At 38.3% G+C, this 20145-nt stretch overlaps 1 protein-coding gene across 6 annotated transcripts in view; it reads left to right on the top strand.

Moving 5' to 3' along the window:
- CLCN4 (chloride voltage-gated channel 4) overlaps positions 1-15682 on the top strand; it is a 39146-nt gene extending 23464 nt beyond the window's left edge. For all 6 annotated transcript variants that reach the window (XM_003203097.4, XM_010726648.3, XM_019622319.2 and 3 more), the window contains 7 exons: positions 1514-1720; positions 1813-1893; positions 2402-2947; positions 5239-5425; positions 7819-8217; positions 10456-10672; positions 12088-15682. In XM_003203097.4, the coding sequence (XP_003203145.2) occupies positions 1514-1720; positions 1813-1893; positions 2402-2947; positions 5239-5425; positions 7819-8217; positions 10456-10672; positions 12088-12178 (1728 nt within the window). In that variant the 3' untranslated portion in view covers positions 12179-15682. The remainder of the gene's footprint in view (positions 1-1513; positions 1721-1812; positions 1894-2401; positions 2948-5238; positions 5426-7818; positions 8218-10455; positions 10673-12087) is intronic.
- The last annotated feature ends 4463 nt before the right edge of the window (positions 15683-20145 follow it).

Raw genomic sequence — 20145 nt, 5'->3', positions numbered from 1 at the left:
AAGCAAGAGCAAACTAAAGTAAAGGGAGAGGACAACAAACCTAAGGTTTCTTGAGGAACTGAAGATTTGAGATGCCTATCATTTGAAGTGTCTGAAAAATGCCTGGCTGCAAATTGTGGCCTTATACACAATGTTATGCTGATACGACATTACGATAGCCTGAATCTCTGATCAGTTTTAATGTTTTGAGCTTAAGCCCAGTGTAGTTGTTGAAACAGGGACCCCTACAATTAAAGTAGTATAACTGCTCACAATTTTTGAAATCAGAGCAGTCTTTCATTAAAAGTGCTATAAAAGTATGGAGATTATTACTTAAGAATATATCCAAAAGAGCCAACAGTTTGAATTTTAGAAATCTTTACATAGTTTCTTTCATAGAATCGAAGAATGGCTTGTGTTGGAAGGGACCTCAAGGATCATCAAGCTCCAAACCCCTGCTCCATATCTAATACTAGACTAGGCTAATTCTTTATCTGTAGGAGAAGCAAGAAAATATTCAATAGCCAATTAGGAAAAAAACCCTGCAAATAATTTGAAATGTTTCAATAATTTCCATGTTTCACAGTAGTCACATGTTTGTATTTGATACATCTCTAAGTAGATTTATAAAGTTTTCATAATTAAATCTGGCTTATAGAAAATAATTTTCAGAACCATATTTATGCCATTCAAAATCAGTTTTACTTGATACCTATATTTGATTGCAAGAAATTCTTTCAACTGTATTTCCTGTTAAGATGAATCCACCAAAATGACTATTATTTAAACACTCTCAGTCTTAATTACTTTTTAAAAACCATAGTCCATAAAGTAGAGATTTGACTTGCAGTGACAATAGAACTCCTTATTCTTGTTCCCACTGCTAAAAGTGGATTGCTGCTAAAAGTGGACATGACTTTCCAGTCCCCACTGTCATTTGTGTGGGGAAACACATGTGAGAGTGACACTCAACTCTAGTCTGTTTCCAGGGCTGATTTCCAAACCTAAATCCCCATGCAGTCTCTGTTTAAAGCATGTGCACTGTGCTCTGTCCTAGCCACTTACATGCCAAATTAAGAGAAAATGGGTAAAAATAAGATCTTTTGGGCTTTCTAATTTCATAATACTTGTATGCTTTTACGTCATGGCCATTCCAAATATTTAGAACATTTTATTTCTTGTTTTAACTGGAAATGGCTTGTGATTGTTTATTTGCTTTTTTTCTCTGCTTTGTTATAGTTCAGTCTAGTTTAACTCTGATCCTCTAAGCCAAGATAATATGTAAGAGTTCCATATTTCTGTTGATCTGTACGAGACTCCTTACCGACTCAGGCAACCACCCATAATAACAGTAACAATTCCCCCATGTTCAGATATCACTGTGGGATAGCTGCCCTACCTAGGATTTCTTTCCCTCCATCACTGTCTCTTCCCAAGCAGTCTGTGATTTTTAAGTCAAGGTTTTAACTCAATTTGCAAATTCAGAGTAGAAAAGGTTTCTTCAGCTCTTCAATATGTTCTTCCTGCTTTCCAGATAAAAACCATCTTGAGTGGGTTCATTATTAGGGGCTACCTGGGAAAGTGGACACTTTTGATTAAAACAGTCACCTTGGTTCTGGTGGTATCTTCAGGCCTCAGTCTTGGGAAAGAAGGGCCCTTAGTCCATGTGGCCTGTTGCTGCGGAAACTTCTTCAGCAGCCTTTTCTCAAAGTACAGTAAGAATGAAGGAAAAAGAAGAGAGGTAAGGTTGGCTCAAATCATCCTTTATTTCCCTTTCCGGATACTCAGTGTTTCAAAGGACTCATGCTTTGTACATTAATGTTTGTTTTGTAGGTTCTTTCAGCTGCAGCAGCTGCAGGAGTTTCTGTTGCTTTTGGGGCTCCAATTGGAGGTGTACTTTTTAGCCTGGAAGAGGTGAGAGCTGGCAATTCATTTGTTTCAATAAATACATATCTTCTTTTGATGCCTTTTTCTAAGATTCATCTTTATTTTTCAAATATTTATATGCTTATTTTTCTTGTAAAGCAAAAATAAACTTTGATTGTTAATAAGATTTAGCCAGGTATTTTAGCATAATTCAAATAAAAGAAGGTCACTGTCTTTCTGGAAAAATGTGAAATGATTCAGTCTGTAAATGTGTCACTGTGCTGAGCTTTCTATGGCTTTAAGGTAACTGCTGCATGGGCAGACCTATGAAGCATGTGTCTTACCTTCTTTAAATTTAGATTTATTGATTTTTCACTGATTGCTGCTCCACATCTGAACCTCAAAATGCCCTTTCTAATACCTTTGTGAACACGTTCTGGCTGCTATAACACCTGGTGTTCCTAGTACAGTCAGATGCAAAGTCACAGAAGAAACAAACTACAGCAGCCTACTGTACTCTGATGAATAACTAAAGTCCGCTTGTCTCTGATTTTAGGTCAGCTATTACTTTCCCCTGAAAACCCTCTGGAGGTCATTTTTCGCTGCTCTTGTGGCTGCCTTCACACTGAGGTCCATCAATCCTTTTGGAAATAGCCGACTGGTCCTTTTCTACGTGGAGTACCATACCCCCTGGTACATGGCTGAGCTCTTCCCCTTCATTCTTCTTGGCGTCTTTGGTGGCCTCTGGGGGACCCTCTTTATCCGCTGCAACATTGCCTGGTGTAGGAGGCGAAAAACCACCAGGCTTGGGAAATACCCGGTCCTGGAAGTTATTGTGATAACAGCTATCACTGCCATCATCGCCTACCCCAACCCGTACACCCGGAGGAGCACCAGTGAGCTGATCTCAGAGCTCTTCAATGACTGTGGTGCTCTGGAGTCCTCCCAGCTCTGCGACTACATCAATGACCCAAACATGACCCGGCCAGTGGATGACATTCCTGACAGACCCGCTGGCCCTGGAGTCTACACTGCCATGTGGCAGCTCGCCTTGGCTTTGGTGTTTAAAATTGTCATCACAATATTCACTTTCGGCATGAAGGTAAACTGGGGACTGGTGAAGAACTCACTGTGGCACTTCTCATTTAGTGTGCTGAATGATGCTGTCTATATATCCCAAGGCACGAATGGGTTGCAGTCAACAGTTCAAGTCTGTATTGCATGGTTTGGGTACCTCTGACTTATCTTCAGCCATGTGTGGGCCATTGTGATGCCTAGTGGTCTGTTGGCCTGCCAAAACCTTTCTCTGCAGGGCACAATCGCAGCAAAGCGACAAGTCCTGCATTTCTGCACCTTTTAGTTAACTTCAGTTTTATTAAGTGAAAAAGATATCTGGAAGAGTATTTAAATTGACTGCTGCAAAGGAGCAAATTTAGCATGATTTCCACTGCAGCTGTCTTTCAGCTCTGTGAGAAAGACGGACTATTTACATTGTTGTTTGTCTTGTTGGATTAATGTCTTAATGTGCCTCAAGCTAACTTTGCTCAGGGAAGTAATAGTTTTCAGTTTACAGATTTACACATTTAAAACCTAACTAAGATTTAAAAGTAGGTGAAAACTTCTGTCTTTGAATCTCTTTAAGCACTTTAGCCTGGAAAAAAGAGGGAGTGGGAGGACTGATGGATATATAATTAGATAATTCTAGAGTCACAGCTTTTTCTTCCAGTCCTTCTCCTCCCTATAAATGAGTGATGAAAGATTCAAGAACAATTTATCCAAGTTTTCAGTATATACAAAGCTGATTGCAGAGAGTTCTGCATATCTGAGTGCTGGAGTCGATATAAAAACATATCTGTCTGTCTACATCTCCTGTTATCTGAGCATGTAATTCCAGATCTGATTGCAATAGATGATATGAAGTTTTTCTGAGCTTGAACTGGAAAACTATGCTCTAGAAGGCCAGTTTAAAAAAAAAAAAAAAAAAATTTTTTTTGAATTTTGTATTTCTTTCATGTTTTCTCCAGTTGGGACACCCTTGATGACAAGAACAACTGAGTGGGGCTCAGGTCAGTCAGAATGGGTGGCTAAGTCCAGCTGATTTCTCGAGCAGGGAGAAATAGTGGGAGTTTAAGAGTGCTTGGATATTAAAGATATCCAAAGGGGATACAGAGGAAGGACTTGAAAAGAGATGCCCTTCACTACAGACTATGATTTGTGCTGGGGCTGGGAGCCAGTTTTTGCTAAACTTGGTTATTATCTAAAACTTCTGAGTTTGGTTCTTTATTTGGCATGTAATTCTTAATTTGATATATTTAAAAGTTGTTAGTAGCAACTGTAGTTTCAACTTTTCTGAAAAAGAATAGATAAAATGGCCATATCCAGCAAATTTAGAAGGCTCAATTTGACTCTATCAGGAAAATTAATGATATATTGGGTGTGAGATAGCTCCTGCATCTGGACAATGCCAGAATTGTTAGTTTAGCTCTTTAGGAAGCTCAAGGTATAACTTCAGAATTATGTAAAAACATCATAGAAAAATCTTTCTTTATAAACCCCAAACTTGATGCTTGTGGGCTCTTTGCTATCGTTCCGAGTTGCCTTCTCCACCAGGAAATTTGTCTCCAATTTGACATCTGAGAAAAAATTCACTTAGATGAAGAAAAATGGCCTGTTGTTTTTGTTGTGGTTTGTGTGTTTGCTTTTTTTGTTGGTTTGGTTTGGTTTCAATACTGTTGGTTTTTTTTGTGATCTGTGACTTTTCTGTTTAGCAGACAAAAAGGAAATGATTCATAGATCTTCCAGGAAAATACATAGCAATCTGAGATGAAGAAATATCTGCTTCTGAGCGCTTGGCCTCCTATCCTTAAATTTTTATTCTGTTTGACATTTAATTTAAAATCTGGTTTGATTTAGCCTGAAAGACTAGTAACAAAGCTGTAAAATACTTCACATGATAGAGACAGAACTCAAGGTGTTATTTTCAGTTAAGCTTATTCTCAAGCCCTTGACAGAGCCATCAGCAGCTCCTGACAAGGAAGCAATAAAGGAAAAACCAGGAACATCTTTACTTTAAAATCAAACTATGACTCAAAACCACCATTTAACTGTCAAATTCAGTGTGATACAGCAGAGAGAGTTCCAAATGGCTTCTAAAATGCATTTGAATTATATAAAGCTATTAATATTCATGCAGCCATGCAAAGTCACTATAGAAACCTATGGGAAAACATAACAAACGTCACTATAAGCTGCCAAAAAATTATGACCTTCTGATCTAACTTTTAATAATGGAAATAGGTTTTCTTATTGCCAAAAACAATTAATTGCTTGATGTATAATTTCATTACTGATCATTTTTTGTCAGTGCTCTCATGCTTCTGTACTTTATTCAAGATTCCTTCAGGCCTTTTCATTCCCAGTATGGCTGTTGGAGCCATGGCTGGCAGGATGGTTGGAATTGGAGTAGAGCAGCTGGCCTATCATCATCATGACTGGATCATCTTCAGGAACTGGTGCAGACCTGGGGCAGACTGCGTCACACCAGGACTTTATGCTATGGTGGGAGCGGCTGCTTGCTTGGGTACAGTACATGCTGATCATTGTGCATGGGTAACACCAATATTTGGGAACCTACAAATTGCTTAAGCTGGTACTGTACTTGTGTTAGGTTTCATGCTGGTGTTTCTGAATGTAATAGATGTGACGGGCTGAAGCATGGGAAGCTTCTTCAAAGAGTCCCTCCAGTGGTTTACAAGAGAGAAGGCAACAAGAGTTGTCTACATGTGTAGACAAGTCAACAAGAGAGACTTGCAGTCACCAACGCCTACTCTTTGTGATCTGCCAATAGAGCACAAATGAGGAAAATAAAATAGTTAGGCTACGGATGTCCAAGGAGTGATGGTGGTAATTTATGTTGGTTGCTTGCTTTTTCCCTTAGATATAATGAAATCCACTGTAGCTGGAAGAAAGCTACTTCTTGTTTAGATCGTGTGCTCTCTCTAGTGAGGGGAATAAACTTCTCAGGTCTGGCCAAATTCTAAGCTACATAGAAGTAAAAACTTGGGGTCTTATTATGGCAGTGTGTCAAACTCTGATCAACTGAATTGTCTTTTTGTTTTCATTTTGGCTGTAGGCCAACATATGATTACATCAAATTGCTAGGATTCGTTGGATTTTACAGGAATGACCTATTAACTAGTAACGCTAGGTCATTGAACCATACCTCACATATTAAATTTCTAGTCATAAATCTAACAGGAATGTTGAAGAATACCGTCTGAATGCATTTTTGTCCTATCATGACTTGCCCTTTCAGTATGTGCATGTTTTACCTCCTTTTGTTATCATCACTGATAGAATCATAAGATGATGAAAATAACAGTGGAAAAGATACACATAGAGAAGAGCTGGAGACATTTCAGTTTCAGAGTATCCTGTTAAAGAAATAGGATTGTTTGTGTGATCATTTACTGGGGAACTGAAGGTGGGATTTGCTTATCTAAATTTACAGTCTGTAATGTAGACACTGACACCTGAGATGCATTGATACCCTTCACAGTCATACATTAAAAATGAAATACTGCGAAGTTCAGTCTCATCTGGCAGAAGACATCAGGCAAATTTATCCTTGATGGTGACTGTTCTCTCTAGAGGCTATAAAAGCAATCTGGATGACTGCTACAATGCAGACATGTAACAACAGCTAGGATGAATCTTAGTCTCAGCAAGCATAAAGCACTTTCTCTTATCTGTAAATGATCTTAATGTTCATAAAATAAATAACATGAATTTTGCTGTAGTATTCCAGCTGATCCTCTGGCCAACAGTCACTTCCTCTTTAAAAAGTTCAAATCAAGGTGCAGTGCTTTTAGCAGTATGTTGAAACATACGATGGCACAGTCAGCACTTGTTCTTAAGGCCAATATTCTGTCTTGCTTAGGGAAAGGCTGTAAGAAACAAAGGAAGTATTAAATGATCCTTACAGTGGTATCTCCTCTCAACTTCTCAGACTCAGTCATTAAGACATTCCTGAGACGAAAGTTATATCCAGATTGTCGTGTTAAATAATCAAAAACTTAGTTTTTGTGTATGTTGTAGAATAAAAACATTGTTAAATGACCTGTTTGCTGATTCCTCTCATCTAAAATGATGTTGTATTGTGAGGACTAAAAATAGCAGATTTATTACGTTTACCTTTTGAACAGAGGCAAAGAAACGTTACCTAATAATTCAGTAATACATACACACTTGTCTGCAGATATATGATTATTTTTATCCTTTAATGTAAACTGCAGGAGTAAGAAGTTTGCTTATAAAATGAAAAGACTAAATTGAAAAATATAACTACAACTACATTTAGGCATGTAGAGCTGCATGCCTAAATGGCCTGAAACCAAGTTGTCTCGGTTCAAACTGTGTGTTAAACTGATGTAATGTAGCTTGCAGTAGCCCTAAACTGTCGAATTTTGTAACTGTGACATACTTGAAGGTAATGCTTTGATTTCTTTTCAGTATGAATGCTATAGGTAACCCAATGTGAAGGCCAGCTGTCAAAGCTCCCAGAGCTGTAATACTGCCTGTCTCAGCCATGGAACTTTGCTGATTCTTGGAGTTATTTTAGAGAGTCAACAGAAGGATTCAGTGTTAATTTCCCGAGTATCCAGTATAGCTGAAGTTTTTGCATGCCTTCTGGATTGATAGCTCAGTCTTGTTGCATAAATTCTTTGTTTTTCAAAGTTTACATCTTTGGCTGGAGCAACTTTGCTCGATCTTTTTGATGAAAATTGCAGCAGATGAAAAATTTCTTTCTTCAGTTAAATAAGCCCCCAAATACTTCACAAAGTATAAGGGCGAAGTATTCAGCATGAATAATTTTGTAACTTTTAAACTGCGAGACGGAAAAAGATAAATGAGTTGCTTAGTAGGTATAATTACGGAGAACTGAGGATATGTGACTGCTTTCTTTGTTGCCAGGTGGTGTTACTCGAATGACGGTCTCTTTGGTGGTGATTATGTTTGAACTAACTGGAGGCTTGGAGTATATTGTACCTCTTATGGCTGCAGCTGTCACAAGCAAGTGGGTGGCAGACGCCTTTGGGAAAGAAGGGATCTATGAAGCTCACATCCATCTGAATGGTTACCCGTTTCTAGATGTGAAGGATGAATTCACCCACCGAACTCTGGCAACAGACGTCATGAGACCAAGGCGTGGTGAAGCTCCTCTTTCTGTTCTGACACAGGACAGCATGACTGTGGAGGATGTTGAGACATTAATCAAGGAGACTGACTACAATGGCTTCCCAGTTGTGGTCTCGAAAGACTCAGAGAGACTTATTGGATTTGCACAAAGACGAGAGCTCATTCTTGCAATAAGTGAGTAGAGAGTATCAGTATACATGTAAATTTCATTTTGATAATGTGGGATGTTAACTGTGTTATTCACAATTTTCTGTTAAGTGGAAGTGTCTGAAAAGGCAAAGTGTCAAGCAAACTTAGGTGGTTGGTCACCCTCTGAGAATATACGTGTCCACCTTAGATGACTTCTGCTTTACAGTATTTGACTCTATAAAGCTCTTCTTTCATTTGGCCAGCTTCTGATGCATTGTACTAGAGGCTGAGTCTTGGACACAATCCAGGTGGCCTCTATAATATACCTGCCCCAGTGCAGAGTTGGAAGAGCAACACAGTTAACATAGGCTGTGAACTCCTGAATTTGAGAGGCCGTTTCACATTTGGGAGAATTAATCCACACTCTAAGACCTTCTGTACAGATTACTTTGTAAAGTCATTGTCATCCATTTGTCTTGCTCCTTCTGCTAATCTGTATCTGTTTTTCTTACCCACTGATTGCAAAAATTCTCTGTTCATCTGTTTCACCTTTAGTCTAAATTCTCCAACCACTGAGACTGCACACAAAGTCCACTATTTTTATGATACCACTGAATTTGCTCAAAAGTACTACATCATTCAAATTTCTCTAGAGAGATGTTTAGCTTTCAGGAATGAAGTCATGGCTTTGGTTAATCACTGTTGTCCAGAGTCATTGCTGCCTTGGGAACAGCAAAGTGGTAACTAAAGTACTTGTGCCTGTTGTTTTGGGTGCGTGTTCAGGAAGGAAATACCTAACTGTCAAGGGTTTTTATCAAAAGGTGGGAGTTAATTTTGATTAATGTTACCTCTGACCACGGATTATATATCAAAGAATTATGCAGCATGTTCACACTTGAAATTAGATGTATGAATCAAAACAAGATGAGACAAAGTTAGCATCATTCCTATAAATTGCAATAAGGCTTGTAATATGTGGGGTGAGAAGGTTGAGAATCATATAATATAGTGATATTAGGTTTGAGCCAAAACTGCTCCATTTCCAGAAATATTACAAGACAAAGATCGTTAAAAGAAAAAAAAATGCAGCTGGAACATGTTGGAAACCATTACTGTCTACACATTACAAGTCACAGAAGCAGATTTCTGCACTTTGATTGATGGAAATGACCTCCAAGAATATATACATATGCTTTGAGTATGTCTGATTTGCTGTACCTCTCAAGAACAGAAGCAACTTCTATTAATCAAAGATAATAATTCCTACCATTTCCAAGAATTTCTACAGAGAAAAAAAAAAGAGAAGAAAAGAAGAAAAAAGTTAACCCTCTGAGCCAAACACAAGATACGCTGGTTCTGAGGAGAGAGAAGTTGCTTATCATTTGGAAATCCATCTCAAATATTGTAATCTGTAATGATGAATAAAAATGAGGTAAACACTACCAAGAAAATAAATCACTTCAGTGCTAAGAATTCTTGTAAAGTCATACTATAAAGCAGAAGTCTTATATTGATCACATAAATTCCTAATGTAGTGTAAAGTTCATAGTTTGATCAGAGTATGTATTGAAGCTTTTGACTCTTTGAGAAGGTTCAAATACTTGTTGAAAAAAATGTATCAGACTGATTTCCTTCTTATGCTATTTTCCATTAAGTAGGAGACTTATTTTTTCTGCCCTTTTAAAATTCGGGTATATAAACTCTACTTAAGGAATTAAGTGCAAAACTACATAGTTCACCCTGAATCCCAGAGTTGTGCCAGTCTAGAATAACACACATACATCTCCTAGGTCACTGGGATGTGAATTAGTCTTTTGCTGCCTTTTTACAACACCCAGATTTTCTCAGCTCCACTCAGGAATCTGGTAGCAAATACACAGCTCCAAAATGACTGGAATGCCTCTTCTTCAGGCATGTAATAGAAGTTTCTGTTGTGATTCTCACAATGGAGGAAACTATATATAATCTTCTGAATTTGACAGAGATTGAATTAGTAATGTTAATGAATATCATGAGCCCCATTTTTATTTAGGGAAGTATTATCTCAAACAAGAAGAAGTATGTATTTCTAAAAATATCATTTGCTTCAAATGTATCAAGGAAACAATACCTCAAGGAAATTAGAGTTTTTTCCTTGACTTCAACTCCCAGTACCTCAGAACATTTAAGACATAAGTCTGCTACTACCACTGCTTTCCAAAGAGGGATATATTTTGTTGTTGTTGTTACCAAGCCTGTTTTCAAGCCTGACTCACCCTTTCTTTCTATCTTCCTGTGGCACAGAGAATGCAAGACAGCGTCAAGATGGGGTGGTGAGCAATTCCATTGTGTATTTCACTGAAGATCCTCCAGAACTGCCACCCAATAGTCCCCACCCTCTGAAGCTGCGGCGTATTCTCAACCTGAGCCCTTTCACTGTCACTGACCACACACCGATGGAGACTGTGGTAGATATCTTCCGGAAACTTGGACTCCGACAGTGTCTTGTCACTCGCAGTGGGTGAGTAGGACCTGGGTCAAGTATGCTTCAAGAATCTCAGGAGATTTTCATTAGCATAAATAAAAACACTCCTTTTCCCATTTAAAGCCAAGTATAGACAATAACTAATTAATCAGCACCTCTGAGACACTCAGATGAATGATTTTATTCTATTCTGTGGATGCAAAAACGAAGAAAAGTGCATCTGGAATCTCTCCAGGGAAGAAAAATTATCAGACTCACAACCAAAATGGCCTTTAGCAGGTGTTCACACCATTCTCCCAAATCCTTTGTGTATTGTCCTTTAGATAGGGTAAAGATAGAAAAATACATGGGAAGTTGTTCTGACTCCCACTATAGTTTCATATTCAACAAAGGCAAATCTGGCAAGTAGTATTGTTTGCAAATGATGTCTTTTCTCAGACGTCCAGCCAGATTAGATGCTTATGAAGAAATAGAAGTTCATGAAAACTACTGAAGAAGTGTGAGCAAACATGAAATTAGAAGAGTAAAAAGCTGTACAGTGTGCACTAAAAATAACATCCCATGGATCCAGTGGGGTTTCAGTTATTCTAGGAGCTCTGTTCATCACATGATCTGGTGATAAGAAACTTTATGGCAAGATTGCAAAAAGAGAGCTATTGATTTTAAATGTGGAAGATTAAAATTGAATCTTCTGCAAAAACACTTTCTGTTATTTAAATATATGGTATATAATCTATCAATGCATTGTGCTCAGCAATAAAAATATGAGGACCATTAATTAGGTCTTGATTTGAGGTACTCAGATTCGGAAATTTTGATCTTTATTTCTAGGACTTTCATCAGACTAAATGTGGAATAATTCTAACAATGACAGTTTCAAAACTCAGTGCCTCACTGCCTTCAAAGATTGAAAATAAAAGCCCTGGAACACTGAGTGTTAGGAAATTTTTTACACTTGGGGTCAGATATTCAATAGGCCTCATATTTCTTAATAGATACAATTCATTTAGGATCACATAAATGAGAAATTATCAATCAAATTTAAAGTCATTATGATGTCATACACTGAGAATTTCATAAAGTCCATACTTTAGTATAGTTTATGTACTATTAAACTCCATGCATGTCCTACGTAGGTCACTGGTGTCTTGGTTTTGTGCTGCTGATGCAAGGAAATACATTACTTTGTCATATGAAGCGCCAGTAACTGTAGCTCCTCACTGAATCATGCTTCCCAACAAAAGGAGATATTTTAGTTAACAATCACAGTTGAGGTAGCAAAAATACATGAAGTATGAATGTTTTTTATAAAAGATAATCGTTGGGAAACGGAGAGCATGGACAGCGTTATATGGAAGCACTAACAAAATGTCTCTGCAGCTGAATACGAAAACATGGATGATATATGAGATGATCGTTGACCTTTCCTTTCCTTTCCTTTCCTTCTCTAGGAGGCTGCTGGGTATCATAACTAAAAAGGATGTATTACGACATATGGCTCAAATGGCAAACCAGGACCCTGAATCTATCATGTTTAACTAGACTGTTAAAGGAATAAGAAAGTAATCCCAAAGGAATCCCTTCTAGATTAACACAGAGGTGTTCAATGTTTCTTTTTATTTCAAAAGAAAATGTAATGTGTATGAGGAATGGTCTAATACGACAGAGGGCGTGGATGCAGGATGGCACTTCTTTAATGAGGAAGGCAGTTTAGAAGCCCTGAGCAGCTGCAGACATCAAGCTGTGTTTTCTTAATGAGTTTCCTAACAGCTCAATTGGTGCACTGGTGGGTGTAAGTGATGTGGTGCTGAGAGACAAAGAGCCAGAAGCACCAGAGGGATGCATCAACATTCACAAGAACTCAGGAGGCAGGTGTGAAGACTAGCAGACACTGTTTTTGTATAAAAAGAAAGATTCGTGTTCCAAACTAGAGAGTGTGTATGAGCAACGTCAGTTGTTTTTATTACTGAAACTGTGGCTATTTATTTGCTATTGATTTATACCATTTTCATGAGAAAGTCATATTTTAAAGTCAAACATTTTGTCACCTTCACTTATTTTTGTAAAAGTTAAGTAAATTCAGGACTGAAATTAAAGGAGCAAGAGCGCATTTCGATTCACTTTAAAATATAGTGGCTGCTGCTCCCCTCTTTAGTCCTTTGAATTTTACAATTTATATATCTATACAGTTTATAAGTATACAGTTCATTATTTCTGTCAATCAGCTTTTCTTTATTAATGTGAAAATGTGACTTATTTTTAAGGAGCATGAGGAAAAACTTATTTATTGTGAGGCTGATGGAGCACTGGCACAGCTTGCTCAGAAAGGCTGTGAAGTCTCCTTTCTTTGGAGATATTCAAAACCCACCCAGATGTGATCTTGTGCAATGTGCTTGAGCAGGGGGATTGGAATAGGTGATCTTTAGAGGTCCCTCCCAACCTCGACCATTCTCTGTGTGTGTGATTTCCTATTTCTCTATGCAATTTTGGGTACAGATACTGTAATACTTAGTATTATGTGGTTTGCTGTGACAGTAGAAAAAAGCATGAAAGCAAGTGAAGGAATTTTAAAAGGCACAAAAGGGAGAATGGTATCCAGCTCTCATCAGTGCTGGTGACAAGAGATTGAATACTTCACCTGTCACTTCTTGCGTAAAGAAAATTGTCATTTTCCACAGAAATTGGAAGTTCTGCATTGATTCCTGATTCTCCACTTAGTTCCTTTCCTTCACTGGCTTTTCTTGATGCTTGTCTGCACCTGCCAAGAGATTCCTTAAGTTAATTTAACAACCATAGACATTTATTCCGTAGCATATTTGTTCTTTATGCCGCATCTGCCAGTCATGGGACTGCAGAGTCCCTCCCCACTGCACTGTAGAAGGGATAAGGGATCAAATGGACTGAGGATGCAGCCAACAATAGAAAGGCTTTAATTATTTATCTGTTCGTAGCAAGAAAACATGACACCCCCACATAGGGACATCCAAGCCACTCAGGTAAAAATGTTACATTTCCTTAGACCTTTGCTCTGGTCCTGTATGAGATACATGGAGTCAACATTTTCTGTGTTAATACACTAGCACTTTAGTCATTACTGATTTCAGTAATAGATGACCCAATTCTACTCTCAGTTACAACTAATCCATGCTGCCCAGCATTTGGTTTGTGAGCTTGAAGATAATGAGTGGATGATTAGATGCTCTGAATCTCCATCAGGAGGGCCTTCTGACTGCCCAAGTCTCTGAACAAACCATTGATTTAGGCAGCTAAAACCTCTACTATTTTTGCTCAAAATTATACAGATAACAGAAGCTCGAGCCTATTGCACCCAAAAGGTTTTCAAGGACAGAGATGAAAAGATTATGCCAGAAGAACCAGACAAAAGCCACACTATTGAGCCAACTTGAAGGCATGATCATTGTGTCCTTGAACTGAGACAATGAGCCAGGTGCACCCTAAGTTAGATGCCCAAAGTTACAAATTCCTACTCTTATCTACAGTGACCCTGCTTCCTTCTGGCAGGTGTCCTACTGCATTCAGATAAAGTAAAGTATGGCCCAAATTGTTTAAGAGAAAGAAAGGGATAGTTTTAATTTGCTAAGTACAGCATTTAACAATAGTGTTTGCAACAGACTGACATAAATACACGTAGCTCTGACCAAATCCCATAAATAGTGAAGTGTGTATTTTTTTTGTTAACTGAACATCTGCAGCATGATGTATTATTAAAGGCATATTGTTAAAACGTAAACCATGGGACTGAGTAACCCTCCTGAAAATAGGAAATGCAACATAGTGTTGCTGTTTCTTTTGTTTTTCTATGAAGCAGTCATCAATGAAACTCATAAAAAAGCAACCAAGTTAACCACAAATCTCATGAAATTTGGATTGCATCATCTGAAGAGGGATTTTAAAATTCATTTAAAAAAAAAATCAGTGATTTCCCCAAACTAAACCCAACTGTAAGGTTCTGCTCCAAATTACTAAAATCTAAATAGACTAACTTCTGGGGGCAACTTTTTCCTGAGATTAAAACTGAAAGACTGTCTTTTACTTTTCACTTTTATGGCTCCTAACATTAACATATGCTCGATGAACACCTTCTCCAGCTCCTTTTCTGTTTATATGGGAAGTAAGTACGCAGACTCTCCCCACTTGAACACTTCTAAATACCTCTTTTTGCTCATAAGACAAGAGAAATAAGTAAGTTCATTTATTTGCTATTTGAAATCAAACTCTCTGCTTCACATATGTCAAGGAATAAAAGGAAGTCTTAAAGATTTCTGTGTTAGCCAGGCAGATTTCAATCCATGCCCCATTAGCATTTATTTCACAGCAAAGCTAACTCCGAAGAGCATTCACTAGCAAGTGTTTACTAAGAACGAGGATACATCGATGCTGAAAAAAAATTGTTTCTTGAAAGAAAGATTTTGAGTCAGGTAAGATTAAACTGGTCATGAATACAAACTCATTTAGGTATAGATAACCCAAGTCTATCTGTTCAAACTCAGTCCATTGGCTACGCACAGGCCAATCCTCATTGATACCCAGAGGTCTGATCCACTAAAATGAACAGCCCTGTGATGTTTTCTCAACTCATCTTACTGGGCTGTATATGAGTAGCCTTAAGGTTTAAAAACAAGATCTGTAAAACCATCATGATGGTTTGTAAGAAACAGCAACAGAAAGAACTGTGGCTTTGACTCTAGGACCACCACTCAAACAGAAGACAGGGAAATGGGGGTTCAGATCTTTTTAAACAAACATACTCCTCTTTAGAGCAGGGACTTAAATCTAATCACCAGAAACAGCATAGCAATAGCTAACTTCAGCTGCTTGGTATTATCAAGGCTGAGTTAAAGCTAGAAAGGCAAGAAGGCTTTGAAACAGGAGAGGCTTTGCTCATCAGAAGACTTCCAGAGATAGTATTTCCTTCACAATACAGTTTCCATTGCTCATATAACTTGAGTGGCTGAATGGGGAACATTCTTAATAGAAATTAATTACATGATTTTCTCAAAAAAAAAAAAAAAAAAGAAGAGAAAACAGTTCTAATGTAATAATCTTAGGTAATTCCCCATAACAAGCCCATTATTATTCACCATTTTCCATCTATATTCCCAAATGTGTCTCAGAAGTCACTGTAGACTCCAAAAGGTACAGACCTCAGCCTTAAGTGTTTAAAACTTGTGTTTAGTTAAAAAATTGATACAATTCAAAATAATAGTCACATAGCCTGATGAACCTGAAACTTATACATATTAATACACAGTGCTTTGTTTATGCAGCCTGTGAAATCCTCACGTTCAAACAGTTGGTCTTTGATAATGTCAAACTAAACAAGAGCGCAAAAACCTTTGAATGATGCAAATTCAGTGTTGTACCTTTGTTTTGCATGAACTGTGTTCAGTTATATTCAGCTTCTGATGTGTACGTGAAGCAACCTGTACCAGAAAGTTCACTGTTAAAATGCAGGACGTGATGGCTGTAGCCATATCCTTTGGCTGTCACAGTGACACTAATTATTTAATTCTTATGCTTTGATGAAGCAGAAAAAGAATATTTAAGAATTACAGAAGACACATTGATTCCGTGTTGGAATGACAATACAGTTATGAATATTGTTTCATTGTTGTATTTTTTTTTCATTATGGTAGAAAACAGTATATATGTTGCACCTTATCAAAAATAATGTTTGGAATCTATTTTTTAAATAAAACTGATGACTTACAGAACTGGGAATGTTGCTTGAATGCACTAATAATTGGAGAATTGTACCTCTTAATGGCTCTGTACAATTTTGATGTTTTCTTTTCCCACCTGTAAAAATAAGTCTGATGAATAATATAGGATATCTAACTCCGTTTTGGGTTACCTAGAATGAAGTTGAGAGTTAGGAAGTCCATATTTATTAGCATGAAACCTCCCTTAAAACTTAGTCAGAGGAGAACTTTTGTCTAGTAGCAAAGAATACAAGATTCATCTGATTAACGTACTAACAAATAGACAAATACAAGCATACAGAAAGGCACTATGGCTTCATGTAAATGAGACAATGATAAATAATTTATCCCAAAAAGTATTCGAGATTTCAGGATATGCTCCATGGAACAAATTTGCTAAGACTGACATTTCACCAATATCCTCATTTAAGATAAACTACTTACTTTAGAAGCTGGTGCTGGTGTACCAGGGCCCACAGCTTGTTCCATGGATTGCTGTAGCCCTAACATGGTCCAAGAAGCCCACACCAAAAAGCTGGGAGGCAACAGGCTTGCAGCAGCTTAAACAAGCAGTAATAGTTCCTTCAGTTTGTAGTTGGTCATGAGGTTCTGAGCTTTAGACCTGCCTGTCATCACTTCTGATGGCAGAGCCAGGAAATGGAAGAGAAAATGTTGAGAGGAATGCAGTGCTGCCCTGTTACAGCCATGCACCACGCATTCTGGCCTAGGTGCTCATTTTCAATAAACCAAATGGCCTATTGCCATCCATGTGCCTTTTTGCTCCTTCAGGAGCCCCCTCCTCCCTATTTATTTGCTGCAAAAAGCATTATTCCCCATGCTGTCCTGCTCCTCTGCTCCAGCTGCAAATGTAATCTTGCTTCCAGTTCCTCCCCGCTGTGGTAGCTCAGCCCTCCAGACACTCTCTTACAGACTGCACCCCACACAAAGATGTTGCACCTGTCATTGATGCACACAGGATTCTGTACCGGTCCCTGCTGGAGGATGTGGAAAATCTGGTAGTGTTATTCACAGTGGTATTTTGCACTGAGCTTTCCGATTGGTTTTTGGCTTGATATCTTAGTGCAATACCAAAACGATGAGCTTTTCAGAGAAATAGTTGCTGTATTTGTACGGCTCAATCTACACATATTCACTGTCTCAGACAGCGAATGGTGAATCTACAAAGAATGGCCTGGGCAGTGGCTGAAGCACCTACTGGCTCTTAAGCAGAATTTGACAGGAGATACAGACTGTAGCAGCAGATTTAGTCAGCAGCTCTGCATCCCTTCTTTCATCTTGCTTGCATTCTGAGCATAATTAATGTGCTCAGTTTGAGCGTATTACAAGCACAGCTTGAGCACAGTTAATGATTTCAACCCGCGCTATCTTCAAAATAATCTTGTATAGTCAGGGTCAAAACAGTCTGAGTATTCCTATGGATTGTGTCACCCAGCTTCTTCAGCTGCGTTTCATTTGAGAATGGATTCTGCAGCCTGAACAAACAGTGCTCAGTTCCCTGTGGACATCTGTAAAGCCCCTGCAGTCCATCTCTGCCTTGCACAGCTCTTGCAGCAATGTCTACTTGGGCCGGCACTCATTCTGGAGCTGATTAAGCAGCCTTAATGCACCAAAATTCAGTAATGGGTGCAGGAAAAACATCCACAAACATAATAAACATGCAAATTACTTAGGAAGCAAGACAGTCAACAATTTTAGCTATGGAAAATTGCTTTGTTGTCTCAAAGTTACATCCACGATGGTGCCTACCTCTCAAGAGTACCATCCCCTGTGCTACATTTGCAAGTTGCATCACTAAGGAGGAGTAATATGGAAAATAAAGCTAAATCATAGGTATTTCTATCCACTTATGTTACAGTTTTATACTAAAAGACATTTTTTCTTCCCCTCTTTGAAGTAAGATCTTTCTTTTAATAGTTGCTAGAGAGAACCGTGACTGCTGTACAGTTTGATGTGGCATGCTTCTAGGCTGGCCCATCAAACACTGAACATGTTGCCTTTGATAAAGGCAGTAGAAAGGAGTGCCTGGGATAACTATGCCATGGGAAAAGACCACTTCAAATAATTAAAGTGACATGGATAGAGAAAAACATTAGACTATCTCTTTTCTTTTAAAGTTTGCCACCAGGTGCCATGGAAAGATATTTTCATGTTACAAAGCCCTAAGATTTATAAACTATGCTGAACTTGACATTGTTACAAAATTTGCATTTTGTCTGTGACAAATTTCTCTTACTTAACACCCATATTAAATCACCATGAGACACCAAAATCTCTGAATAAATTAGAGGGGATAGGCAGATTCTTTAAGTCTTCCAGCCTGGTTAAAGAAACTCCTAAGCTCTGCTGCACTTCAAGATGAGAGAGAAGACATAAATTCTATCAAACCTGATCATGGTCTAGTCAGCACTAAGTTCATGAAAACCAAAGTACAAGAGGTGTCATCTCCAGACCTTACCTTTTTCAAAGTAGACTCGTGATTGGAGATTCTTGTTTTCTGGGCAGGCTGGGATGCAGTTAGCATGTTAGGTGAATGTGCTGATTCCCATCATACTGGCTCTGCTGGGCATTGAGTAGCAACTGACCTTCTTAGGTCACTCACTTCTATACTGTATCTTCTTAATATATCCGTATATCTGGACTTCTAAACAGTTGGTTCAGTTTTAGATTCCTGAAAGTACTTCTCTGGTACTGAATACCCAAATGGTCAAATGACTGAAAAAAATTCTAGCAAATTAAGCCCAAGAACAAAACGTCTAACTTCCACTTGTTATTGACCAAAATTATTTAAACTTTGTCTAAGCTATCACTGTTTGAGATCAGCCATCATTTCAATTATTGCAGTAATTCATGATTTTTAATCTCCACCCTGCTTTTAATCACCTGTTTTGTATTTATATTACACATACGTATTCAAGTGGTACTACGATTAGAAGCACAACAGAAGTATATACTGTTTGGCTGAATGTCACAGACATTCAACATTTAATCTGAATTATGTTTTGGCCACGTCTCAACTTTTAAGGAGTGCTCCCACAAAGCACTCTTCACAGAAGCACAAGGAATAAGTCATAATCTGTGCTGTACCTCTCCTTTCCAAGCTGGAGGGAACAAACATGAAATCATTCCCTTTCTCTCTGCCAAGTTGGTTTTGGGCAACAGAAATCCCTGTACTTTCAACAGCTACAGCAACTCGAGTTTAGTAAAGCTCAACATGCCAGACTGCTGCCTTCCAGATACAAAGGCACCACTCCAAGTGTAACAGTTCTTTCTCTCTAAGGATAAATAGGTATGGAAGGTAACACTCTTATCTTCCTCCTCCTTTTCTTATTTCCCTGATCTGCTCTGGATGCTGCCTTTCCTCTCCTTCAGCCTCATGTTACAGCCCACTCTGTCTTTCTGCTGCTGCAGCTTTTTAAATTTTATTATTATTGTTATTATTTTAGAAAACAGAAAAGCCCAAGCCCTAAACAATTCAAAATATTTGCTATATTTGTTCTTTCTGTTGAAATGGAGGTGCTGCCCAGCCAGAACACAAACTGGCAAGGAGGAAAGTCATTAACTGAGCACTATTCTAGTTGCCAGCACTATTTATTTCCAAAGAATAAACATTCAGTGCTGGTGAAGTGTAAAAGACAACTTGTCAAGGGATCAGGACTGATTTACCCAGCTGATGGCCTGGTATCTACTCACGACAGCACCAGATTCCTTCTCAAGTTCCAGTGCTATGGAAGGAGAGGGGGGAATTATTTGCCATGCGAAGATCCC

This window comes from Meleagris gallopavo, chromosome 1 (assembly GCF_000146605.3).
Source record: "Meleagris gallopavo isolate NT-WF06-2002-E0010 breed Aviagen turkey brand Nicholas breeding stock chromosome 1, Turkey_5.1, whole genome shotgun sequence".
NCBI lineage: Eukaryota > Metazoa > Chordata > Aves > Galliformes > Phasianidae > Meleagris > Meleagris gallopavo.
Note: the sequence above shows the minus strand (reverse complement) of the source record. Positions and strands in the feature narration are given on the sequence as shown.